The following is a 27,492-nucleotide window of genomic DNA, read 5'->3' on the forward strand; positions in this document are numbered from 1 at the left end:
TCCTTAGGTAGGTTTATTCCTAGATATTTTATTCTTTTTGTTGCAATGGTAAATGGGAGTGTTTCCTTAATTTCTCTTTCAGATTTTTCATCATTAGTGTATAGGAATGCAAGAGATTTCTGTGCATTAATTTTGTATCCTGCTACTTTACCAAATTCATTGATTAGCTCTAGTTGTTTTCTAGTAGCATCTTTAGGATTCTCTAAGTATAGTATCATTTCATCTGCAAACAGTGGCAGTTTTGCTTCTTCTTTTCCTATTTGGATTCCTTTTATTTCTTTTTCTTCTCTGATTGCTGTGGCTAAAACTTCCAAAACTATGTTGAATAATAGTGGTGAGAGTGGGCAACCTTGACTTGTTCCTGATCTTAGAGGAAATGGTTTCAGTTTTTTATGATTAAGAATGATATTGCCTATGGATTTGTCATATATGACCTTTATTATGTTGAGGTAAGTTCCCTCTATGCCCACTTTCTGGAGGGTTTTTTTTTGTCATAAACGGGTGTTGAATTTTGTCGAAAGCTTTTCCTGCATCTATTGAGATTATCGTGTTGTTTTATCTTTGATTTTGTTAATATGGTGTATCACATTGACTGATTTGCGTATATTGAAGAATCCTTGCATTCCTGGGATAAACCCCACTTGATCGTGGGGTATGATCCTTTTAATGTGCTGCTGTATTCTGTTTGCTAGTATTACATTGAGGATTTTTGCATCTATGTTCATCAGTGATATTGGCCTGTAGTTTTCTTATTTTGTGACATCTTTGTCTGGTTTTGGTATCAGGGTGATGGTGGCCTCGTAGAATGAATTTGGGAGTGTTCGTCCCTCTGCTATATTTTGGACCAGTTTGAGAAGGATAAGTGTTAGTTCTTCTGTAAATGTTTGATAGAATTTGCCTGTGAAGCCTTCTGGTCCTGGACTTTTGTTTGTTGGAAGATTTTTAATCACAGTTTCAGTTTCAGTGCCTATGATTGGTCTGTTTATATTTTCTATTTCTTCCTTGTTCAGTTTTGGGATGTTGTGCTTTCCTAAGAATTTGTCCATTTCTTCCAGGTTGTCCATTTTATTGGCATATAGCTGCTTGTCATAATCTCTCATGATCCTTTGTATTTCTGCAGTGTCAGTTGTTATCTCTCCTTTTTCATTTCTAATTCTTTTGACTTGAGTTTTCTCCCTTTTTTTCTTGATGAGTTTGGCTAATGGTTTATCACTTTTGTTTATCTTCTCAAATAACCAGCTTTTAGTTTTATTGATCTTTGCTATTGTTTCCTTCATGACTATTTCGTTTATTTCTGATGTCATCTTTATGATTTCTTTCCTTCTGCTAACTGGTTTTTTTGTTCTTCTTTCTGTAATTGCTTTTGGTGTAAGGTTATGTTGTTTATTTGAGTTGTTTCTTGTTTCTTGAGGTAGGCTTGTATTGCTATAAACTTCCCTCTTAGAACTGCTTTTGTTGCATCCCGTAGGTTTTGGATCATCATGTTTTCATCGTCATTTGTTTCTAAGTATGTTTTGATTTCCTCTTTGATTTCTTCAGTGATCTCTTGATTATTTAGTAGTGTATTGTTTAGCCTCCATGTGTTTGTATTTTTTATAGTTTTTTTCCTGTAATTGATATCTAGTCTCATAACATTGTGGTCGGAAAAGATACTTGATATGATTTCAATTTTCTTAAATTTACCAAGGCTTGTTTTGTGACCCAAGGTATGGTCTATCCTGGAGAATGTTCCATGAGCACTTGAGAAGAAAGTGTATTCTATTGTGTTTGGAAAGAATATCCCATAAATATAAATTAAGTCCATTATGTTTAATGTGTCATTTAAATCTTTTGTTTCCTTATTTATTTTCATTTTGGATCATCTGTCCATTGGTGAAAGTGGGATGTTAAAATCCCCTACTATGATTGTGTTACTGTCTCTTTCCCCTTTTATGGCTGTTAGCATTTGCCTTATGTATTGAGGTGTTCCTCTGTTGAGTGCATAAATGTTTACAATGTTACGTCTTCTTCTTGGAGTGATCCCTTGATCATTATGTAGTGTCCTTCTTTGTCTCTTGTAATAGTTTTCATTTTAAAGTCTATTTTGTCTGATATGAGAATTGGTACTCCAGCTTTCTTTTGATTTCCATTTGCATGTAATATCTTTTTCCATCCCCTCACTTTGTCTGTATGTGTCCCGAGGGGTGAAGTGGGTCTCTTGTAGACAGCATATATATGGGTCTTGTTTTTGTATCCATTCAGCCAGTCTATGTCTTTTGTTTGGAGCATTTAATCCATTTACATTTAAGGTAGTTATCAATATGTATGTTCCTATTATCATTTTCCTAACTGTTTGGAGTTTGTTATTGTAGGTCTTTTCCTTCTCTTGTGTCTCCTGCCCAGAGAAGTTCCTTTAGCATTTGTTGTAAAGGTGGTTTTGTGGGGCTGAATTCTCTTAGCTTTTGCTTGTCTGTAAAGGTTTTAATTTCTCCATCCAATCTGAATGAGATCCTTGCTCGGTAGAGTAATCTTGGTTGTAGATTTTTCCCTTTTATCCCTTAAAAATGTCCTGCCACTTCTGGCTTGCAGAATTTCTGCTGAAAATTTAGCTCTTAACCTTATGGGGATACCCTTGTATGTTATTTGTTGCTTTTCCCTTACTGCTTTTATTATTTTTTCTTTATATTTAATTTTTGATAGTTTGTTAATATGTGTCTTGGCATGTTTCTCCTTGGATTAATCCTGTATGGGACTCTCTGTGCTTCCTGGACTTTATTTCCTTTGCCATGTTAGGGAAGTTTTCAACTATAATCCCTTCAAATGTTTTCTCAGACCCTTTCTTTTTCTCTTCTTCTTCTGGGACACATATAATCCAAATGTTGGTGCATTTAATGTTGTCTTCAGTTCTTTTCATTCTTTTTTCTTTATTCTGCTATGTGGTAGTTATTTCCACTATTTTATCTTCCAGGTCACTTATCCGTTCTTCTATCTCAGTTATTCTGCTATTGATTCCTTCTACAGTATTTTTAATTTCATTTATTGTGTTGTTCATCATTACTTGTTTGCTCTTTAATTTTTCTAGATCCTTGTTAAATGTTTTTTATTTTCTCCATTGTATTTCCAAGATTTTGGATCATCTTTACTATTATTACTCTGAATTCTTTTTCAGGTATACTGTCTATGTCCTCTTCATTTGTTTGGCCTGGTAGGTTTTTACCTTGCTACTTCAACTGCTGCATATTTCTCTGTCTTCTCATTTTGTTTAACTTACTGTGTTTGGGGTCTCTTTTTCCCAGGCTGCAGTTCCCGTTCTTTTTGGTGTCTGCCACCAGTGGGTGAGGTTGGTTCAGTGGGTTGTGTAGGCTTCCTGATGGAGGGGACTGGTGCCTGTGTTCTAGTGGATGAGGCTGGATCTTGTCTTTCTGGTGGGCAGGGCTGCTTCCAGCAGTGTGTTTTGGGATGTCTGTGAACTTAGTATGATTTTAGACAGCCTCTTTGCTAATGGGTGGGGTTGTGTTCCTGTCTTGCTAGTTGTTTGGCATGAGGTGTCCAGCACTGGAGCTTGCTGGCCGTTGGGTGGAGCTGGGTCTTAGGACTGAGGTGGAGATCTCTGGGAGAGCTCTCGCCTATTGATATTACATGGTGCTGGGAGGTGTCTGGTGGTTCAGTGTCCTGAACTCAGCTCTCTCACCTCCGAGGCTCAGGCCTTACCCCCGGCTGGAGCAGTAAGACCCTGTGAGCCACATGGATCAGAAGAAAAGGGAGAAAAAAAGGAAACAAAGAAAAAAATTAAATTAAAATGTTTTTAAAATAAAAAATGAAAATATTAATAAAATTTAAAAAGTAATAAAAAAAAGGGAGCAACCAAACCAATAAACAAATCCACCAATGATAACAAGCACTAAAAATTATACTAAGATAAACATAAAAATCAGAAACTAGTCAGTCACATACAGCAATCCCGAAGTCTACAGTTGGTCCCAAAGTCCACCTCCTCAATTTTGGGATGATTCCTTGTCTATTCAGGTATTCCATAGATGTAGGGTACATCAAGTTGATTGTGGAGATTTAATCCGCTGCTCCTTAGGCTGCTGGGAGAAATTTCCCTTTCTCTCGTTTGTTTGCACAGCTCCCGGGGTTCAGCTTTGGATTTGGCCCTGCCTCTTCAAGTATGTTGCCTTCTGGCATCTGTTCTTCACCCAGACAGGACGGGGTTAAAGGAGTGGCTGATTATGGTGCTCTGGCTCACTCAGGCTGGGGCGATGGAGGGGTACAGAATGAGGGGCGAGCCTGTGGTGGCAGAGGCTGGCATGACGTTGCACCGGCCTGAGGTGCGCCTTGTATTCTCTTGGGGAAGTTGTCCCTCGATCATGGGACCCTGGCAGTGGCGGGCTGCACAGGCTTCCAGGACAGGAGATGTGGATAGTGACCTGTGCCTCCACATAGGATTCTTGGTGGCTGCAGCAGCAGCCTTAGCGCTTCATGCCCATCTCTGGTGTCCGCACTGATAGTTGCAGCTCGTGCCCGCAGAATGAGACTGTTTTAGTAACAAAAGCCATGCAAACTTAGTGGACAAGGGTGAGAGGCAATTAAGAAAGCTTGCTACCAAGTGGGGAGGGAAGAATTCAGCAGAGCATGAGGAGTATCGGTTATGTGAAGAATTAATATGCTTTGTCTCCATGGTTCAAGAAGCCCAGCTCCTCCATTAAGTTGGTTACACTAGACTGGTTTTCCATTTCTAAATAGAGTCCATAGAGTATCTCTTACCCACAGTCTTCTTCTGGAGACATGCAAATGCATTCAGATCCCGACTGTTTTTGTCCTGGTTGACAATGGCCTTTTAAGAGTGCCAAGGTATCTGAAAGAAAAGAAAATGAAGATAAGAACAATGCACACCATGGATTTCAAGTGATAAGTTTGGATTTAGGAGAAAAGGCAGTGGTGAAAAGTTCTCATTTATCTTTTGGAGTTAGAGCATTCATTTTGGCTTTTCCAAATATGTTGTCATGAAATAGTCCATCTGAAAGGTCCTTTCTAGCTCTAGGGGCTGTCGTTTTCCAACCTAGAACTGCTGCTAAGTTCAGAGAACTAAAGAAGATGGAATTGGTGAAATTTTTGCTCATTTGTTATTCAAACATTTATTGAGCGACTATGATTTCCCAGCACCGCCGTAGGTTCTGGGGATAGTGGGTTGAGAAAAATTTGACCCATATCCCATGCTCTCAGAGCTTCTAGTCTTGTGGAGCAGACAGACATTAATCAAGAAAAACACACTGTACACATAGAATTGCTGCTGTTATTAGTGCTATTGAAGAGAAAGCATATAATCAAGAAAATTGATGTAGCCAGGAAGGTTATGAACAGTAAAATGGGAAGAGAAAAGGGAGTGTGTTTGAAGCAAAGGCAATAGCAGGCATAAACATGGTCAAAAGAGAGGTAATGTGTGACTTTCTTGGAACTGTAAGAAAGCCAGGGAAACAAGGGCATGGAAACGGTACAGCCAGAGAGATGGCTGTGTGGCAGACTGTGTAGGGTCATAAAGGGCTTTCAAAGGATTTTTATCTTATTTTATAAGCAGTGGCAAGTCTTTGATAGGTTTTAGCAGGGGGTGGTGTGACAAAATCAGGTCTGGATTTGGAAAAGAAGTTAATTTTGGTTTCTCTGTGGAGAATGAATTTGGAGAGGCATGGTGGTCAAGAGAATAGACAATTTATGAGGTTATTATAGTAGTTTGGGTGAAAGAGAATGGGAATTTTGACCGAAGTGCCAGAGGTAGAAATGGAGAGAAGTGGATGAACTTGAGACATTTTAAGCACATAAAACGGATGATATTGCATATTGTGGGTAAGTTATGAGAACTGCCAAGTATAATTCTTAGGTTTATAGTTTGCATGAGAGAATAGATATTGGTGCCTTAACTGAAATAGAAAATACTAGAAGATGTTAGTCGTAGGGAAGCTACGGTGATGACTCAAGAATTCCTCTCTGCATATGTTGAATTTATAGTCTCTTTAAGACGGCCAAACAAAATAGACACATAGGAATTTGAATATTCAAGTCTAAAACTCAGTGGAGAAGTCTGTGATAAAGATTTAAATTTGTTATTAGCCTATGGGGGGGATCATTGATGCTATGGGTATGGGTGAGATTCCCCAGCAGGAGAGTGTAGCATGAGGTGAGGGGACAGATCTGAGCCTTGAGGAACTACATTTAAAGTCCATGCAAAGGCAGGAGCCTGCCAAAAATAGAGGGCAGCAGCCAGAGAGGTAGAAGCTAAACCAGACAGCGCTGTGTCTTGGAAGCCAGGGAAAGAACGAATGTGCAGAAGAAGGTCAACACTGTTGAATGCTGCTGGGAGGGCAAGGCAGATGAGGACCAAAATATTGTCTATTCTGTTAAGCAATATGGATGTCAGTGACGACAATCATGTGAATAGATTTGGGGGGATAATGGCTTGAAAGTCAGATTTTTCTTATAAGAATAATCAATGAAGAAATGCAACTCCCAAATGTGGCGATTTATCCCTATGATATTCTAGATATTAGGATGTTATGTGGAAAAAAAAATAGAATGAAAACAGCAGTAGTCCCCTAATAGTGGGAAAACAGACATTAATCAAACAGTCATAGTGATGGGTTTATAATTAAAGGCAGAGATAGGTATTTTGAAAAAATAAAGTTCCAGGAGATCATATCACCAAAAAAATCCAACTGAGAAATGTAAGGAAGATCTATAAGGAAATGATGCTTGACCTAAGATGAGCAATTGAATAGTGTGTACGAGAGGAAGGGAGATTAAAATAGAAGGAAGAACACTTGGATATATTACATGGAAGGGGAAATCTTGGTTATCTTTGCTTTTGTTCAGGCTCATCCACAGAAGCTTTAGACTGGTTGAATTAAACCTGGAGCTGACATCCTGAGCCTCCCGGATGAAACACAGTCTAGTCCCTGGACTGGATCTGACTAATCAGGCATCCACAGAACCACAGTGGCCTCTGTAAGCAAGTAATTGTCAAAGGAGGGCTGTAGGCAGGTATATCAGGCAAGAGGTTTGGTAGGGAAGGAAGTTTATGTTAGAGGCAAAAATAAAGATTTAGAAAATTGGTAGGTTTTCTTCTTTGCTGCTATGCATTTCCATTCCCTATTATTACTCTCTGTTAGGGCCCTCATTCCATCTGGTGAAATTTGGCTCAGAACTTTCATGAACATGGAGACCTATAGCTGATGGTAAGGTCTCAGATACTAAGATTTCCATTGACATGGGCTCATTTTTCTTTGGTTTCTGTGTGGCCTTTGGCTTTTGTGAATAAATCCACGCTTAGGTCAAAGAGGGACCCTAAGCTATACATTGTTTCCAAAGAGCATCAACTCTCAAGCACACAGAGCATTGTTCCCTCCCTACCGATTTGGCATCATCAATGATCACCAGCAAGGACTCTTTGCTCCCTCACTAAGCGTCAGGGTGGAAGCCCAAACTGGCCCTCAGCTGCCCATGCTGCCTGCCCTGCACAGTTTTTGAGAAACACGGAAATGAGAACATTCCGATTTTTAAGTGCTGAGGGCAAGGGGATCTTCTGGAGGTGTTGATTTCTCAGAGGAAGGGAAAAAACTAACAGTGGAGGTGTGCAGCATCTCATTTCTTCAGGAAGCAAAATTCTTTTTCACATTGAAAAAATTAAAAGTCTTCCTGGCCAACAAATGACCTGAAGTCTCTTTATCACACAGTTCCTCCCACATTGACAGGAAAGAGTGCTCAGTTTTATTGATTATTTTCTTTCTTTTTCTGTGACTCCCTTCATTGATCTTCCTGCCAACGTTGTTGAGAGAAAGTATATGAGATGGGATATTTCTTTCCTTTATCTCGATGTAGAACATTTTGTTATCTCTCAGTTTGGATTATAATTTTAATTTCTTTTCCAAACACAGAGATGTGTGTGCATTTGCGTGTGTGTGTGTGTGTGTGTGTGTGTGTATACATATGCTGTTATTTTTATAAAGAGGAGGATGCTACCTAAGATGCCCAGAGGATCTTAACTCTCTAAACCCTGTGGTCCCCAAATGCATTCATACCTCTGACATATATGATCAGGAGTCGAGTGAAACCAAGCTACAATACTAACCTGAAGTTCTCACAAATTTCCATGTGGTCTCTTTATCAATAGTTTTAAGGTTTTTATAATAGGTTAAGTTTCCCCTTTTCCTTCACACATGGTAAAAGCCCAAAGAGGATAAAGAAGGCAAGATGGCAGAGAGCTTGAGGAATTATCAGAGCTGCTGCACAGTTCTTGTTTGACCCAAACTGTCTGACTTTGGGTCTAATTTAGCCTCTTTGTGCCTTTGGTTTTTCCTTGACAAAATAGGCTCAATCATATCTGAGCTCAGAGAGATCATCAAGAATTCTCTGATTAAAAATGAGACATTATTTGAAAAAGCATGTTGAGAAATTTGGAAGATATGAATTAGCAGAAGCTCCCTTAACTGTCCTCCAAGTAACCAACAGGCCAGACTAACCAGGGATTTCAGCTGCTCCATGCCAGCTGCCTGTCCAACACTGAACTGCAAGTTTTATAGGCTCCTCTCTTCCACAGCTTCACACTTCTGCCTCTACCCGTCCAGCTATAGACTTACCAAGAGTCAGTTTTGTTTGTTTCCAAGTCTATTTATGCCAGTTACTATTGTAATTGTGTAAGTTGATTAAACATATCAACTGATAAAGGAGGAAAAAAAGTTATTTTTATAAAAACTAAGTTGAAAGTGCTGAATAATTGAAAGTGGTTTGCAAAAATTTTGCTTTGAATTAATGTGGATGAGACTACTATAAAAGATTAAGGAAAAATAAAAGCATTTTGTAGTCAAATTTGATGCAAAAGTTGCCTTTAAGCTTTCACCTCTCTTCCAAAGAGAGATAATTCTCAACTTTGTCTGTATCTGGATTAACTCGGAGAGATTTTATACAAACACAAAATATTGGGCCCTCCCAGCTCAATGGCATCAGAACCAGGGGATGGGACTTAAGCAGAGGTGTTTCTTAAAGAAGTGCCCCACTTGGAGTTAAAAAACCCATTGTTTTAGAGAAACTGATATGGGATAACATAGATGATGAATTATGTATTTGTTTTATTTGAGAAAAATCTTGAAACTCAAATCAGGAGACCCTTTAGGAACTAACAGGTTGGTCCTATGTCAGAAAATTGGTGAATATTTGTGTATTTCTATGTTCTAAGTTAAAATAAAATGTTTAATTAAAAAGTAGTGTGGACTACTTTTCTATGGCTCTCCACTTGAACTAAATTTTCAGTTAACCATCAATTCTGATTTTTTCATATGAGAGCACTTGCACTCCCTCAAAATCGTGAAGTATTAAATTGGAAAAGAAAACTGACCTCACTGTCTAATATTTGAAGATATCCACTTGACCAATAGCTACTTATGTGCTGCCTGACCTCATCATCGACACGGGGTGAAATACAACCCAGCCCGCCAGTGAAATCTTCTTAAGAAATAGCTCCTCTGTAGATGCTACACGACCAACCACAAAGGACGCCACCTTAGCAGACCCCAGTATCCTGAGCAGCTACTCACCTTTTTCACAGGTGAGTGAGCTTGAAATGGGAGGTGTCCAGGAATCCCCACTGCATGTGTACCTTGATGGCCCAGCAACAACAAAGCCTCTGGGGCAGGTTAGCTCAATGGATTCACCAATTTTATATAATGTCTGAAATGGTGACAGTGTCAGTACTTCCTGCACCACTGGCTTGAGGCACTCTGTCCCTGCAGAGAGAGAAATATTTCAGATGTATTTGGTGGAACAGAATACTCAATGGATACAGGCAGATTTTGTGCAATCCAAGAAGTGATTTTAATATGATTTACCGCATTGGTTCAGCTTTAATGCTGCCTTTTGATGAGAAAGACTGGGGGTTGAGGATCCCAGTTTAGAAACTGGGAAACTGTCTTTAGTTCCATTAACTGAAGAACTTGCTAAGGAACTGGCTTTAGATACTCCTTTCATTATATCATTGGGAGCTTTTCAAGAAATAATCTTTTCCACTCTTCTCCCCAGTGAGTTTTCCCCAAAGCAAGTCACCACATTGTGGGTGACACAGAGACAGGATGTTCTAATTGACACTGGTCTCAACTCTGTGTCATGATATTCCAGAATAACTCTTTGGAGTCCCCATCTGAGCCTTGTTTAATCACATTTTTACTTTCCTGAAGCCTGGGTATGTGGGGAGCCTGTGAACTCCTCCTCTCTCTTTGAGCAAAGGATGTGGATGTGCTCCAAGGAGAAAATTGCATTTCACAAAAAAAATCCCATCTCTGATACACAAAGAGTGTAAGTATCAGCTTCCTGGGACTCATTATTTCGTATCTCTTTGTACATCGGGCAAGGCAGATGCCTGTGGTTAGATGCAGTTAGCAGACTTCCCAGATTTCTTCTTAAACACATGCCTCACAGTCCTGCTAATACTCAGGGGCAGGAAAACTAAAATATGAAGATAGTTTGAAATCTACTTTGAGCAGATGAATCCTACTTTCTGCCTCACTAAACCTTTTCACTAGAGTTACTAAAAAAATAGTAAAGTGTACTAATCTAAGGGTGTGACTTTGCTCTATTTGGGGCACATCCATTCTCTAGCAGAGTCATGTGGGAGGCCTGCCCAGTTCTCACGTCGGCATTCCACATCTCCTCGCCTCCAGGTTCTGTCTGGTAAGCAGCTGAAGTACTGGTATCCAACAGGTTTGAAACCAGTAAGACATATGATTTCAACTTCTTCCCCAACGGAGTACAGTTTCCTTTCATTCTAGAATTAAAACAGAAATCAGCACATTACTAATGTTATGAATAATACCTTCAAACACCTCGGGGTCCTCCTGGATTCTTTCTGTTCCTTCACTCTTGTATCTACTCAGAGTCTGCTCAATTTCTACTTCTAAATATGTCTCAAAATTCTCTCCTTTCTTTTGCCATCATCATTGTCTTTGCTTACAGCATGTATTATCTCTTACCAGGACAACTATCTAATTGGTCCCTCTTCTAATCCATCTTCCATATTGCTGCTTAAATTGATTAGAATATATATACTTATTTTAATTAATAACTTGCTCCCCTCTGTATATGAGATGGCTTACTATTGCAAGAAAAAGAAAACTATATATGAATCCTGTAGTGGCTATAAATGGAATAAAAAAGGTATCCTGCATACGCAGCAAATATATGCAGATGCTGTGGTAACACACTGACTACAAATCATTTGAAAGTGTTCCTAATAACCTATTTATCATCATATACTTTCCCAGTTAATGTGTAATTAAAGTACAACTCCTGGCATTTGGGGTTCACTAAAAGATTTTAAAGATAAGATGGGTTTTATATTCTTAGCTTGGAATATGAGATTTAACCCACTTTCCCATCCTCACCTCTTGCCATTTCTTCCAATAGAACCTATCATCTAGCAAAACAAAGCCATCTGCTATTCTTTGCACATAATACTCTCTTTCATGCCTCCCTGTCTTTACCTGGCTGTTCCCTCTATCCTCAACATCTTCTCTCTTCTGTTCTCTCAAGACCCAACTCAAATAGAACTTCCTCTGTGGAGAATCTCTTTCATTTCCCCAGCTTCATCAGGTGTACCATCCTTTCAGTTTTGGGGGGAAACTTGTACAAAGCTCTAATTTATGTTTATCACATTTATCATCCCCACCCCTACACTTGAGTGGCACTTCTATTACCAGGTCTCCCCTCACAAACCTTTACACAGGGCTTAATAACTCTTTGCTGAAAAAATGCAAAACACTCTCCTTCTTAGGAAGACAGTAATGTAACAGTAATGTAACTCTTTCCTTACCTAGTGGGAGACAAGTACAGAGAATTGACTAGGAAATTATTCTCTGAGAATCGAAGTTGGGAATTTTGAGGGAGGTGAAAGCTCAATCGTCAACATTTGTTATTACTTGGCCATGTGATTCAACTTTTCTCCTAGAAGATGATTAATTTCCTGAATACAAAAAAGAGCATTCCATCTTTGGTTATTATGGGTATGGCTGTGTTTCCAAGGGAAATGGCATGATGAGTAGTATTAATGATCTAGATGTTTTATTCAAAGGCTGCACACTTTTCCTGTACATTCATCCTGAAATAAATTGTCATAAACTTCTGCTTCCATTTCCTTTATGAAGCTGTAACATATAAGTGTATGTTGCAGCCATCAAGCTTTGTCCGACATATCTGCTAGACCGACTAAACAAGAACCCTTAGTCACTATCACTTGCCAATGCGGGTAGGACTTGTGTCTTGGTCACTGAAAAGATATCTTCACGTGCAATGACATGATTGCTCTAGCCTGAAACGAGGCATACCTGCCCCTGTTTGACTCCATATAAGGAGCATTTTGCTACTAGGAATCTAGAAGGTACTCATTAGGAAAAGTTAAAATTGTATTACTTTTGTGCAAAAACTATCATCAGGTGGGAATTAGGCCTTTAATAAACAACAAATTAAAACAAGGAGTGAACTTATTCATGGAAATGGAAACATATAATCTAATTTTGTAAAGAGTCATTAGAAGAATGAATCACTGTTTAAACCCTTTGTGTGTTTTTAAAATTAGAATGTCAATCATTTTAATACTTTATTTAAGCAGCTGGCACAAGCAGATTAAAAATTATTTAGGTATCTGGATCTGATAAAATGTAATTCTGAGGATACTGTTGTAGGGCAGGGACTGGAAAACTTTTTCTATAACGGGCCTTGATCATCAATTGCAGGTCAGGCAGTGTCTGCCACCTTGTGTCATAGTTGCACAAAACAGCTATGGTCATTATGTAAACAAAGGAATGTGGTTGTGTTCCAATAAATTTCATTAAAAAAAGAAAAGAAAAGAATACAGAGGGCAGGTCAGATTTGGTCTGTGGGCCATAATTTGTTAACTCCTATTCTAAAGGATTCATTTCCAAAGTGTGACTTCTGAACTAGCAGCATCGGTATTACCAGGGATCTTGTTAGTTATGGAAGTTTCTGGGCCCTGCTCAAGATTAGCCTCTAGTGCATCTGGAGTGTGAGAATCTCTGGTTCTAGAGTAAAGACTAATCGACATTACTCCCCCTCCAAAATATTTCCTCCCCCTCACAACTTTAGGCCTGGTACCTTATACATGAACAGAAGATGTATGAACAGGGAAGATACATTAGCCCAGACTATGCTCCATGGATATTTATTTGCTGGCCCTGGAGAATCGAGGGTATTGATTTTTCATCATAAATATGATACAGTTGGAAACAGATTAAAGGCCTTACTGGGTTTAAGAAAGGTAAACTTTTTTTAATAAAGGTAAAATTGATTAGGGCACATGCCTCCCGTGATCAATTTTAAATATTATCTATCTCCTGAAAGTTTATATCTAAAGCCACAGAACTGTCTAACAAAAAGTATTTAGTTGTTTTTAATCATAGAAACATATAGCGGTTTAATGAAAAATGATAAAATTAAAAGGTATTAAAACTGTACTGACTGCTTAAGAGTTCTATAGGTTTTTAACCTAAGAAGCCATTACAGACTCAACACCTCCTATGTTACAGTCAAGACTAGTTTGTTTCTCTGATAACGTGCCTTAGATAGGGGGTTACTTTGCTCAGATTCAGAAATAAACAGTCAGATCTTAGTTGCAGATTCCTACAGAAGTCATCCAAACCATTCTCCACTCACATAAATGTACCACCACACGAGTTAGTAGTGCCAAGGCACACAAAAGTGTGTGTGTTAGTTTGGTCTAGCAACCAGGTATGAGGACACCTCCAGGGAATTCACAGGGAAAAGTGATGGAGACTTTCTAAATATTCCTTTTTTACTTTTTAAGTCAACAGGTATTAAACTAAGAAAAAAATAACTGTAAATAAAAGAAAGTGTATGTTTCCTAAGTTCTATTTTTTTGGATTCCAAACCTAAAGTAAAGGTCAGGATGCTTACCCGGATAAATGCATTTTCTGGAGGGACTGGTTGAGGACACCCTGAATCTGATTCTAATTCAGGGAGGTCTATTTCTTTCACTTCCTCATCATCACTGATGCATGGTTGTCCACTAAAAGGGAAAAATAAACGTGTGTATAATACAATAAATATGTGTGTATATATATATATGTATAAACACATTTACATGTTTGTGTATACACATATATGCATGCATATATACACATTATATATGTGTGTATATATATATGTATATAATACATTTAAAAAAGAGAGAAAACAAAGAGAAAAAGGGGTAGCAGCCGATCTAACACCTCACTGATACGTTGTGTTGGAATAGGTAAAATTCTAATCATTTCTTTACCTAGCAGTAAGAAAATAAATATCTCAACTGTCTAGTATAGTAGCGGTGTTGGGGGAGATGCCCTGCTTTCTCCCCGTATCCATCCTTACTCGTTCTGCATTATGGAAAATGTGCAGTGCTCCACTTGCCGCCTCTCCCCCTCACAGCTTTTCCCTCCTTGCTGGGGGGCAGGGTTGTTGCATTCTCGGGTTCTTGATCTCTTGTAAGTAGCATCACACGTGCTCCAGGAAGACCAGCAGCCCCAGTTCCCATCTACAGCATCTGGAACACAGGAAGACCCATCCACCGATCATGGTGCCTCTGGGAGAATTGGGGCTTTGAAGCCAGGTCAACTTGGCTTCCTCACAGTTTAGCTGTGGGAGCCTTTGTGGAATATCATAGGGTTATTGTGAGGATTAAAAGAAATTATCTGTGCAAAGGGCCTGACACATCACCTGATTTCCCTTTCCTGTTCCCACAGCCTGAATAAAATGGCAACAACTATGAATCATTTTCAACTATCAGCAACATATCTCACACATACATATATACATAAATATATGTATACATGTGAACTTCTTCCAAATAGAATATATATAAAATTACATTTTTAAAGGTAATAGACTATATTCTTACTCCCATGACATATCCTCTTTCTAAGGAGGGTTAGAGGTATGAACATTGCTTGGTCCTGTATGAAACCTTTGGTTGTGTCTTAATTTATCCCTTATTACAAGCCACCCTCATTCTACATTATAATGCACAAGAGGTTAACAAGAGCATCACATATTTTACTTTATAGTGTGTTTTATTATCTATTTTATGTTATAGGCATTGTGCTGTATATTTTATATATATACACATATATAATTTTTGGGTATATAGTGGCATTATCCCCATTTTATGGATGAACAGACTGAGGCATAGAGAGGTTAGGTGACTTTCCCAAGGTCACATAGCTGGTAGGTTACAGCTGAGATTCACACCAGGACTGTTTGACCTTTGAGTCTAACTTTCTCCAGGCCTGTTTTCCTTGTGAGTCTGCATAAGGTGGAAATTGCTTATGCAGTTCTCTTATGCAGAGAAGTTTTGTTTTGTTGTTTTCATTGACCAACCTACAATACCTTTGGGAGGGGAAAGCTTCCTACCTCATAGCAAGTTACTGACACTTACTAGATTTGTAATCCGGAGAGCGCCTCTCACAGTTCTCACCGTAGGTGCCGCTCTGGCACACACACAGACATTCAGTCCCCGAGAGCGTGGGGTGGCCGTTATTAGGGCATCGAGCACATTGGCAGGGGTCAAACTTGGCTGCATATTCTCGATAAGCTCTCATGAGGTTGTTCCGTCTTGTCACTGCACAGGGGATATTTCTTACCAGGTCTGTAATGGGAGCAAGCTAAGAGCAGATGGGAGAGAGGAGGTCCAGTCAGTCACATCTCTTTGGCATATGTTGCCATCATCGCCCAATTCCCGTGGAATGAGAGGCAAGGTATGGAAAATCCCACACTTCAAAGGGATTGTTGTAGAATATGGTATATCTGTCGATTGGACTAGTGGAGAAAAGCCCTTCCCATGAGGGTGGGGGAGCTTCTTTCCCTTCTACAGTGGCTTCTGTTGTCCCTAAAACATGGCAGCTGTAAAGTATCTGGAGCTTACTTTCCCCAGAATTCTACTATGGAGGAAGCCTCACATGAGGTGTCTCTTACTTGGATTTACATCGACTTGTTTATTAAGCATCAAATGCATGCATCAAAGTACTGAGAAAAGTGACCAAGAGTTAGGCATCTCAGGAATGCTTTGCTGAAGGCTCATCAAGTTTGACTCAAGGAGAAAAATCTGGAAAGGGTGAAGAGAGGCTTTCAGTGTTCTTTGTTTTTCCAGGGACACTACTACTGGCTTTTGATGGAACCAGATGAGAAAATGTGGAGAGACAAAATAGAGAAATGAACGTGCTGGTAGGATCAATAGAAGAATTACAATAACAAATATGGAGCTAACACAAAATCGGGGTTCATTTTTTTTAACATCTTTATTGGAGTATAATTGCTTTACGATGGTGTGTTAGTTTCTGCTTTACAACAAAGTGAATCAGCTATATGTATACATACATCCCCATATCCCCTATCCCACCCTTCTAGGTGGTCATAAAACACCGAGCTGATCTCCCTGTGCTATGTGGCTGCTTCCCACTAGCTATCTATTTTAAATTTGGTAGTGTATATATGTCCATGCTACTCTCTCACTTCGTCCCAGCCTACCCTTCTCCCTCCCCATGTCCTCAAGTCCATTCTCTTCGTCTGTGTCTTTATTCCTGTCCTGCCCCTAGGTTCTTCAGAACCATTTTTTAAAATTCCATATATATGCGTTAGCATATGGTATTTGTTTTTCTCTTTCTGACTTACTTCACTCTGTACGACAGACTCTATGTCCATCCACCTCACTACAAACTCAATTTCGTTTCTTTTTATGGCTGAGTAATATTCCATTGTATATGTGTGTCACATCTTCTTTATCCATTCATCTGTTGATGGACACTTAGGTTGCTTCCATGTCCTGGCTATTGTAAATAGAGCTGCAATGAACATTGTGGTACATGACTCTTTTTGAATTATGGTTTTCTCAGGGTATATGCCCAGTAGTGGGATTGCTGGGTTGTATGGTAGTTCTATTTTTAGTTTTTTAAGGAGCCTCCATAGTGGTTGTATCAATTTACATTCCCACCAACAGTGCAAGAGGGTTCCCTTTTCTCCACACCCTCCCCAGCATTAGTTGTTTGTAGATTTTCTGATGATGCCCATTCTAACTGGTGTGAGGTGATACCTCATTGTAGTTTTTTTTTTTTTTTTTTTCGGTACGCGGGCCTCTCACTGTCGTGGCCTCTCCCGTTGCGGAGCACAGACTCCGGACGCGCAGGCTCAGCGGCTATGGCTCACGGGCCCAGCCGCTCCGCGGCATGTGGGATCTTCCCGGACCGGGGCACGAACCCGTGACCCCTGCATCGGCAGGCGGACTCTCAACCACTGCACCACCAGGGAAGCCCTCATTGTAGTTTTGATTTGCATTTCTCTAATGATTAGAGATGTTGAGCATCCTTTCATGTGTTTGTTGGCAATCTGTGTATCTTCTTTGGAGAAATGTCTATTTAGGTCTTCCAGGGCTCATTTTAATTAACATTTTAAAACCTCAGAGGAATGACTCTCTAGTGAAGTGTATGACTCACAAGTGCCCAGATGGGCAGCTGGACCTCATTTTCCTACCATAACCTGTAGAGCTCCAAGTATCTTCATGCTACATGTAAATCATTCTGCCTTCATGATGATTGAACTTCTTTATTTTCATTTAAATGAAATAAGCAGAATAGCTCCTTAAGGAGCTTTTTAAAATGTGCTTATGTTTTAGGCAAAACTGGCTCAAAGTGGCATATGACTGATTTGTGGACAAAGTATTTCATACCTAATAAAAATCACCCTTTAATGTAATTACAACAAATATAAGACTGGTAAATTTAATCAATGGTGATAGAAACAGAAAATCAAAGGGTCTAAAATCCCATTTACCCCACAGAGCTATAAATGAAGATTTAGCAGGGCTTATTAGATAAAGAATTGCAAGAAAAGTACAGAAATCAAATTTATTACATACATGGGGAGTAGAACACTACTCCAGGTAAGTTTAGGCATTTTCATGCACTAAACTCCCTCTTCTGGTATTTAATGTGTGCTGGGAATTCTAAATGCTGTACTACAGAATGCTTGTTTGAACAGCATAAACAAGAGATGTTTAATTTAATGTTTTTTAAAAAGGTATGTTGTGCATACACACTAAAGAAAGACATTTCTTTTATCATCTGAGAAGAAAATGGAAAAGGAATTGTGTGATGTACAGTTTGGGTTGCCAGAGAACTGCCTTAGCTCTTACCCATAATGCTTTTCAATCTTACCTTAAAGTCAATCACAGTAGGATTTTCCTTCACTGATTCTAACCACTCAGAAAATGTCTTCTCTTCTGGACCAGAACTCCCTTTCTCCCACGCCAAAGCTGCTGCATACTCACTCCTCCCTCCTTGAACCAGGGATATGGATTTCTCTGATCCCTGAATAAATGAACCTGCAATGTATTTCAAGAAAATTACTCGTTTAATTTTATTGCAAATTCAAACTTGAAAGTAAAGCCTATTTGCACAGGAGAAAGAAGCAGATGGCAGAGTCATGTAGCTCAATTAAGTAAACTAAGTGAAAAGCAAGAGAACACGTCTCTTGTCCCTATAGGGAGTTTAATAATAGAAATGATAATAATAGTGCCAACAGCTACCATTTATTAAGCAACACATGTATGCCAGGCACTCTGCACTCATTATTTATGTAATTCTCTTAACAACCCGGAGCAGTAGGTGTTACAAACCTGGACATTGAAGCCAGAAGTAATTTGGCCTGGAACACATGGATACTAAGGGGGCGGAGTGGGGCTGGGATGCAGATGTAGCCCAAGGCCTGAGGACTCTGTCTCCTGCTCTTTGATGCCAAACCTCCCACTTTTGACTTATATGGGCATATGTCTTGGGCCCCCAGAATAACGTAAACCGCATGGTTTCTGGTACCCAATCAGTTGACTGCCATGCCATAACTGACTACAATTACAGAAAAATGTTGATAGAATACCTTTAAGCTTAAAGACAGGAGTAAAAGTACAACTAACCAAAAAAAAAAACAATTAAATCTCAAGTTAAAAGTTGGCACAATGTTGCTTTAGAGGTATTGGCGTTTACTCTGTACAGCACAGATCTTTCATATAAATTTTCAAAACTATTCCTCTTAACTAATGGTGTCTTTAATATGGGTAGGAACTGAGTAATAAGAAATTATAGTGAGAAATAAAATCAAATGGGAAAGAGGCTAGTGATATGGGTAATAGTTAATGGCATTAATCTGGTGTCTGTTCTGGAGTGCCAGTAAGGATCAGCTATGCCCCCAACTGTTTAGAAATTCTACAGTAAGAGAGTCTAGGATGATTAGAACAATGGGTGAAATACTCTCTCTATGAAAAAAGTATGGTCCTTTTCAAAGTGAGCTGCTTAAGAGGGGTATAAGAAGAAATTTTTAGAGTTTTTTTGCATTTAATTTTCAAATAAAATAAGGGAGAAATTATTATTTGCCAATATATCATATACCTATTGACGGTGACTCTGATATGCAGATTGATATATGTCATAAATGGATTGACACTGGTAAGAGCTATATATGCTAAGAATGGGACCCTGAAGAAAGAACTAGTTAAGTCTATTTACTATTCTATTAGCTACTTTGAACAGAACGCTTACAAGTGAATAAATTGATTAAAAGGATTCCAGAAAGAAAATGCAGACTGAAGATGATACCAACAGTGCAAACATAAGGAAAACAACTAATAGAAGGAAGAGCAGACACTTCTATTTCTTCCACAAGCTTCTCATCAATCACAACATGAGTTTGACAGCAAGCCACTCTCAAAACATATCAAAAATTTTAAGGAATTTTATGAAGTATTATCATTATGATATGAGCAAGACAAGGAAAATTCTGTTTATTTCATATAGATTATCTTTTGATATTTTCTATTTTGCACACTTGTATATATTTTTGTCCATAATGTATTTTTAGAAATAATATATTTATAAACATTTGTTAGTAAGTATACATATATTAGGGATATAGCCTCAAAAAATTTTAATGGTACCATTACAGATTATAAAAATTTGGAGTCAAATGATTTAATCAAAGTAGCTCAGAGTTAGAAATAGACAAATCAAAGCTCTTTTTTAAATTTTTATTTCTTTTATACAGCAGGTTTTTATAAGTTACCTATTTTATACATATTAGTGTATATATGTCAATCCTAATTTCCCAATTCATTCCCCCCCCCCCCCAGCGCTTTCCCCCCTTGGTGTCCATACGTATGTTCTCTACATCTGTGTCTCTATTTCTGCCTTACAGACTGGTTCATCTGTACCATTTGTCTAGATTCCATATATATGCATTAATATACGATATTTGTTTTTCTCTTTCTGACTTACTTCACTCTCTATGACAGTCTCTATGTCCATTCACATCTCTGCAAAAGCCCCAATTTTGTTCCTTTTTATGGCTGAGTAATATTCCATTGTATATGTACCACTTCTTCTTTATCCATTTGTCTGTCGATGGGCATTTAGGTTGCTTCCATGATCTGGCTATTGTAACCAGTGCTGCAGTGAACATTGGGGTGCCTGTGTATTTTTGAATTAGGGTTTTCTCTGGGTATATTCCCAGTAGTGGGATTGCTGGGTCATATGGTAATCCTATTTTCAGCTTTTTAAGGAACCTCCATACTGTTCTCCATAGTGGCTGTATCAATTTACATTCCCACCAACAGTGCAAAAGTGTTCCCTTTTCTCCACACCCTCTCCAGCATTTGTTTGTACATTTGCTGACGATGCCCATTCTAACTGGTGTGAGGTGATACCTTTTTGTAGTTTTGATTTGCATTTCTCTACTAATTTGTGATGTTGAGCATCTTTTCATGTGCTTCTTGGCCAACTGTATGTCTTCTTTGGAGAAATGTCTATTTAGGTCTTCTGCCCATTTTTAAATTTTTTTTTTTTAATATTGAGCTGCATGAGCTGTTTATATATTTTGGAGATGAATCCTTTGTCTGTTGATTCGTTTGCAAATATTTTCTCCTATTATGAGGGTTATCTTTTCATCTTGTTTGTAGTATCCTTTGCTGTGCCAAAGCTTTTAAGTTTCATTAGGTTCCATTTGTTTATTTTTGTTTTTATTTCCATTACTCTAGGAGGTGGGTCACAAAAGATCTTGCTGTGATTTATGTCAAAGAGTGTTCTTCCTATGATTTCCTCTAAGAGTTTTATACTTTCCGGTCTTACATTTAGGTCTCTAATCCATTTTGAGTTTACTTTTGTGTATGGTGTTAGGGAGTGTTCTAATTTCATTCTTTTACATGTAGCTGTCCAGTTTTCTCAGCACCAATTATCGAAGAGGCTGTCTTTTCTCCATTGTATATCCTTGCCTCCTTTGTCACAGGTTAGTTGACCAAAGGTGTGGGGGTTTATCTCTGGGCTTTCTATCCTTTTCCATTGATCTATATTTCTGTTTTTGTACCAGTACCATACTGTCTTGATTACTGTAGTTTTGTAGTATTTTCTGAAGTCAGGGAGTCTGATTCCCTCCAGCTCCATTTTTCCCCCTCAAGATTGCTGTGGCTATTCGGGGTCTTTTGTGTTTTCATACAAATTTTAAGATTTTTTTTGTTCTAGTTCTGTAAAAAATGCCATTGGTAATTTGATAGGGATTGCATTGAATCTGTAGATTGCTTTGGATAGTATAGTCATTTTTACAATATTGATTCTTCCAATCTAAGGACATGGTATATCTCTCCATCTCTTTGTCTCATCTTTGATTTCTTTCATTAGTGTCTTATAGTTGTCTGAGTACAGGCCTTTTGTTTCCTTAAGTGGATTTATTCCTAGGTTTTTTATTCTTTTTGATGCAGTGGTGAATGGGATTGTTTCCTTAATTTCTCTTTCTGATCTTGCATTGTTAATGTATAGGAATGCAAGAGATTTCTGTGCATTAATTTTGTGTCCTGCAACTTTACCAAATTCATTGATTAGCTCTAGTAGTTTTCTAGTGGCATCATTTGGATTATCAATGTATAGTATGATGTCATCTGCAAACAGTGACAGTTTTACTTCTTTTCCAATTTGTATTACTTTTATTTCTTTTTTTTCTCTGATTGCCGTGGCTAGGACTTCCAAACCTATGTTGAATAATAGTAGCAAGAGTGGACATCCTTGTCTTGTTCCTGATCTTAGAGGAAATGCTTTCAGTTTTTCACCCTTGAGAATGATGTTTGCTGTGTGTTTGTCATATACGGCCTTTATTATGTTGAGGTAGTTTCCCTCTATGCCCAGCTTTTGGAGAGTTTTTATCATAAATGGGTGTTGAATTTTGTCAAAAGTTTTTTTTGCGTCTACTGAGATGATCATATGGTTTTTATTCTTCAATTTGTTAACATGGTGTACCACATTGATTGATTTGCATATATTGAAGAATCCATGCATCCCTGGGATAAATTCCATTTGATCATGGTCTATGATCCTTTTAATGTATTGTTGGATTCTGTTTGCTAGTATTTTGCTGAGGATTTTTGCATCTATATTCATCAGTGATATTGGTCTGTAATTTTCTTTTTTTGTAGTATCTTTGTCTGGTCTTGGTATCAGGGTGATGGTGGCCTTGTAGAGTAAGTTTGGGAGTGTTCCTTCCTCTGCAATTGTTTGGAAGCGTTTGAGAAGGATGGGTGTTAGCTCTTCTCTAAATATTTGATAGAATTCACCTGTGAAGTCATCTGGTCCTGGACTTTTTTTGTTGCAAGGTTTTTAATCACAGTTTCAATTTCATTCTTTGTGATTAGTCTGTTCATATTTTCTATTTCTTGCTGGTTCAGTCTTGGAAAGTTATACTTTTCTAAGAATTTGTCCATTTCTTCCAGGCTGTCCTCTTTATTGTCATAGAGTTCCTTGTAGTAGTCTCTTAAGATGCTTTGTATTTCTGCCATGTCCATTATAACTTCTCCGTTTTCATTTCTAATTTTATTGATTTGAGTACTCTCCCTCTTTTTCTTGATGAGTCTGGCTAAAGGTTTATCAATTTAGTTTATCCTTTCAAAGAACCAGCTTTTAGTTTTATTGATCTTTGGTATTGTTTTCTTTGTTTCTATTTCACTTATTTCTGCTCTGATCTATATGATTTCTTTCCTTCTGCTAACTTTGGGGTTTTTTTGTTCTTCTTTCTCTGGTTCCTTTTGGTGTAACATTAGATTGTTTATTTGAGATTTTTCTTGTTTCTTGAAGTAGGCTTGTATAGCTATAAACTTCCCTCTTAGAACTGCTTTTGCTGCATCCCATAGGTTTTGGATCATCATGTTTTCATTGTCATTTGTCTCTAGGTATTTTTTTATTTCCTCTTTGATTTCTTCAGTGATCTCTTTGTTATTTAGTAGCATACTGTTTAGCCTCCGTGTGTTTGTGTTTTTTATGTTTTTTTCTCTGTAATTGATGTCTAATCTCATAGTGTTGTGGTCAGAAAAGATGCCTGATATGATTTCAATTTTCTTAAATTTACTGAGGCTTGATTTGTGACCCAAGATGTGATCTATCCTGGAGAATGTTCCATATGCACTTGAAAAGAAAATATAATCTGCTGTTTTTGGGTGGAATGTCCTATAAATATCAATTGAATCTACCTGGTGTATTGTGTCATTTAAAGCTTGTGTGTCCTTATTAATTTTCTGTTTGGATGATCTGTCCATTGGTGTAAGTGAGGTATTAAAGTTCTCCACTATTATTGTGTTACTGTTGGTTTCCTCTTTTATAGCTGTTAGCATTTACCTTATGTATTGAGGTGCTCCTATGTTGGGTGCATATTTATTTATAATTGTTATATCGTCTTCTTAGATTGATCCCTTAATCATTACATAGTGTCCTTCCTTCTTGTAACATTCTTTATTATAAAGTCTATTTTATCTGATATGAGTATTGCTACTCCAGCTTTCTTCTGATTTCTGTTTGCATGGAATATCTTTTTCCATCCCCTCACTTTCAGTCTGTATGTGTCCCTAGGTCTGAAGTGGGTCTCCTGTAGACAGCATATATATGGGTCTTGTTTTTGTATCCATTTAGCAAGCCTGTGTCTTTTGGTTGGAGCATTTAATCCATTCACGTTTAAGGTAATTATTGATATATATTTTCCTATTACCATTTTCTTAATTTTTTTGGGTTTGTTTTTGTAGGTCCTTTTCTTCTCTGTGTTTCCCACTTAGAGAATTCCTTTAGCATTTGTTGTAGAGCTGGTTTGGTGTTGCTGAATTCTCTTAGCTTTTGCTTGTCTGTAAAGCTTTTGATTTCTCCATCGAATCTGAATGAGATCCTTGCTGGGTAGAGTAAACTTGGTTGTAGGTTCTTTCCTTTCATCACTTTAAGTATATCATGGCAGGTGGATTCTTAACCACTGTGCCACCAGGGAAGCCCCTGCCCTTTCATTTTTTCTATCTTTCTGTCCATGTAGTTTTTGTTCCACAGGCTGCAGGATTGTTGTTCTTCTTGCTTCTGCTGTCTGTCTTCTGTTGAATGAGGCTATCTAAGAGGCTTGTGCAAGCTTCCTAATGGGAGGCACTGGTGGTAGGTAGAGCTGGCTGTTGCTCTGGTGGGCATAGCTCAGTAAAACTTTAATCCGCTTGTCTGCTGATGGGTAGAGCTGAGTTCCCTCCCTGTTGGTTGCTTGGCCTGAGGCAACCAAGCACTGGAGCCTAGAGGCTCTTTGGTGGGGCTAATCTGGGAGGACTCCCACCAAGGAGTACTTCCCAGAACTTCCACCGCCTGTGTCATTGTCCCCATGGTGAGCCATAGCTGCCCCCCACCTCTGCAGGAGACCCTCCAAGACTAGCAAGTAGGTCTGGTTCAGTCTCCTGTGGGGTCATTTCTCCTTCCCCCTGTGTCCTGATGTGCACACTACTTTGTGTGTGTCTTCCAAGAGTGGAGTCTCTGTTTCTCCTAGTCCTGTTGAAGTGCTGCAATCAAATCCCGCTAGCCTTCAAAGTCTGATTCTCTGGAAATTCCTCCTCCTGTTGCCAGACCCCCAGGTTGGGAAGCCTGACATGGGGCTCAGAACCTTCACTCTAGTGGGTGGACTTCTGTGGTATAATTGTTCTCCAGTTTGTGAGTCACCCACCTAGCAGTTATGGGATTTGATTGTATTGTGATTGCGCCCCTCTTACTGTTTCATTGTGGCTTCTCCTTTGAGTTTGGATGTGGGGTATCTTTTTTGGTGAGTTCCAGTGTCTTCCTATCAATGATTTTTCACAGTTAGTTTTGATTCCTGTGCTCTCGCAAGAGGGAGTGAGCATACATCCTTCTACTCTGCCATCTTGAACCAGTCCATCCAAATCTATGTTCTTAAGTGTGCTTTGCTTTTAGAAAACAACATAAATGTGTCTCTTTTTTGGGCAAATTGTCATTGTGATTAATAAGCATTAGTTGAGAATCTGCTATAAGCCAGGCACTAAAAACTTGGGTTGGGGAGTTGACACAATTTAGGAATATTAGCAATGTGTCAGCTGGGCAGGATTGATAGTTGATTAACCAGTTTGGAGACTATTGCAGTAGTCTCTGATTTTGCAGTGTCCCTACAAGCTGAAAACTAGAATTCATATTTGACATTTTCTCATCTCTATGTTGGATGGATTTTATAGTCGAGTAGTTTTTTTTCAGTAAGTATTCAAGAATGAATATCACCAGAATTCTCTCATGTTTTGAGACATCTTTCTGTTACCTCTACATATGAACACATTTTCTTTTCTCTTTTAGAAATTTGTGGACATTCCTCTATCATCTTGTAGTTTTGCATTTTGTCAAGAAGAAGTCTGACGCCAGCCAGATTTTGTTGTTGTTCTGTAGGGAACTTGTTCTTTCAGCTAGGATACTTGAATTCATTTTAAAAATCTTTGTATTTAGTTAATTAACTAGAATTTGTCTTGAAATTGTATATTTGAACAATATTTCTGACACAAATAATGAAGACAAATTTCTTCCTTTATTTCAGGGGCTTTATATATATATATATATGTATATTTATTTATATATATTTTAATAATAGTTTTTCTGTTTCATTTCTTGGGCTCTCTATTTCAGGAACACTAATTCCCATCTATAGAATTACATTTGTCATTCCATTTCCATTAGATATTCTTTAATAATGGTTAATATCTGGATTTTTTCTCTGCATTCATTATGAATTACTTTAGATTTTTCTTTATTAATTTTATCTTCAGACAATTATATTTTGAAGTTGCAGTGTCTATTTATAACTATAATGGCAATACTTTTCAATATTTGCTGTCTTTGTATCTTAGCTTTGAAATCTTCCTTTTCAATTAATTCTTATATTTAATGTTTTTATCTCTGAGCTTTTGATTTACTGAATTCACATTCTTATTAAATTATTCTATTGCAAGACAAACTGGTATAGAATCTGTACATTGTTTGGTTTATATTACTAGATTGATTGTTTGCATACTGTTCTTTTTTGGGGGGGTATAATACAAATGTGTAGTTGTCATGTCAGCTCTCATTTTGCTTATGCTCAACATGGGCATCCACATGTAGACCATTGATAGGCTCTGATATTTAAAACTACCTATTTATTATTATAGTAAATATGATATTATTATCTGTTCCTTGGCTGTCCTCCCATGACCATATAAATTTCATATTTTGGGAGTTTTTGTGGTTCTGATTTCCTTTGTTCTGAGCAGAAGTAGCAATCAGTCAGGAAGAGTAAGGAAATAAGAAAATTTTACACAGAGGAAGGAGCTATTTATAATGGCAAGGCACAGAAGAGAGCATGACTTATTTAAGAGACTGCATAAAGTTTAGCTAGGCAGGGAGAGAGGCAGGAACCTATCTTCAAGGCTGTGTGAAACCCTGACAAGTTTAAGGCATGAGTGTTTCATGATAAAATTTGCCTTGGAGAATATTCCTTTAACAGAAAATGTGTAGAATAGATTGGAAGAAGGCAAGACCAGAGGCAAGGGAATGAGTTGGGAGGCCTCTGTGGTAATCCAGGTTGGAAATGATGAATGGAAGGCATGTCTATGGAAATGAAGAGCTGGGGAGAACTGGGAGAAATATTAAGGAGGAGGAATGACTACTTATTGGATGTAGAGGCTAGAAAGAGGGAGGGAGAAATCAAAGAGAGCACTCAGGTTTCTGGCTTTGTTGCCTGAGCTTTTTTAATGTACTTCTCTTACAACTTATTTGTCTTTTTTTTTAAATTGAAGTATAGTTGATTTACAATGTTTTGTTAGTTTCTGGTGTACAGCAGAGTGATTCAATTTTTCATATATATGGATATATACACACACACATATATAATTCTTTTCATATTCTTTTCCTTTATGGTTTACTACAAGATACTGAGTATAGTTCCCTGTGCTATAGAATAAGACCTTGCTTATCTATTTTATATATAGTAGTTTGTATCTTCTAATCCAAAACTCCTAATTTATCTCTATGCCCCCTTCTCATTTGATAACCATAAATTTGTTTTCTATAATATGTCTATGAGTCTGTTTCTGTTTTGTAATAAGTTCACTTGTATCATATTTTA

At 38.0% G+C, this 27,492-nt stretch overlaps 1 protein-coding gene across 1 annotated transcript in view; it reads right to left on the minus strand.

Annotated features, from left to right (window-relative positions):
* C6 (complement C6) overlaps positions 1–27,492 on the minus strand; it is an 85,895-nt gene that overhangs the window by 20,828 nt on the left and 37,575 nt on the right. Inside the window, exons 9-15 of the mRNA XM_065874006.1 lie at positions 18,234–18,400; positions 15,464–15,689; positions 14,401–14,572; positions 13,948–14,059; positions 10,654–10,786; positions 9,564–9,752; positions 4,747–4,837 (exon numbers count right to left, since the gene is read on the minus strand). Of these exons, the coding sequence (XP_065730078.1) occupies positions 4,747–4,837; positions 9,564–9,752; positions 10,654–10,786; positions 13,948–14,059; positions 14,401–14,572; positions 15,464–15,689; positions 18,234–18,400 (1,090 nt within the window). The remainder of the gene's footprint in view (positions 1–4,746; positions 4,838–9,563; positions 9,753–10,653; positions 10,787–13,947; positions 14,060–14,400; positions 14,573–15,463; positions 15,690–18,233; positions 18,401–27,492) is intronic.

This window comes from Phocoena phocoena, chromosome 3 (assembly GCF_963924675.1).
Source record: "Phocoena phocoena chromosome 3, mPhoPho1.1, whole genome shotgun sequence".
Taxonomy (NCBI): Eukaryota; Metazoa; Chordata; class Mammalia; order Artiodactyla; family Phocoenidae; genus Phocoena; species Phocoena phocoena.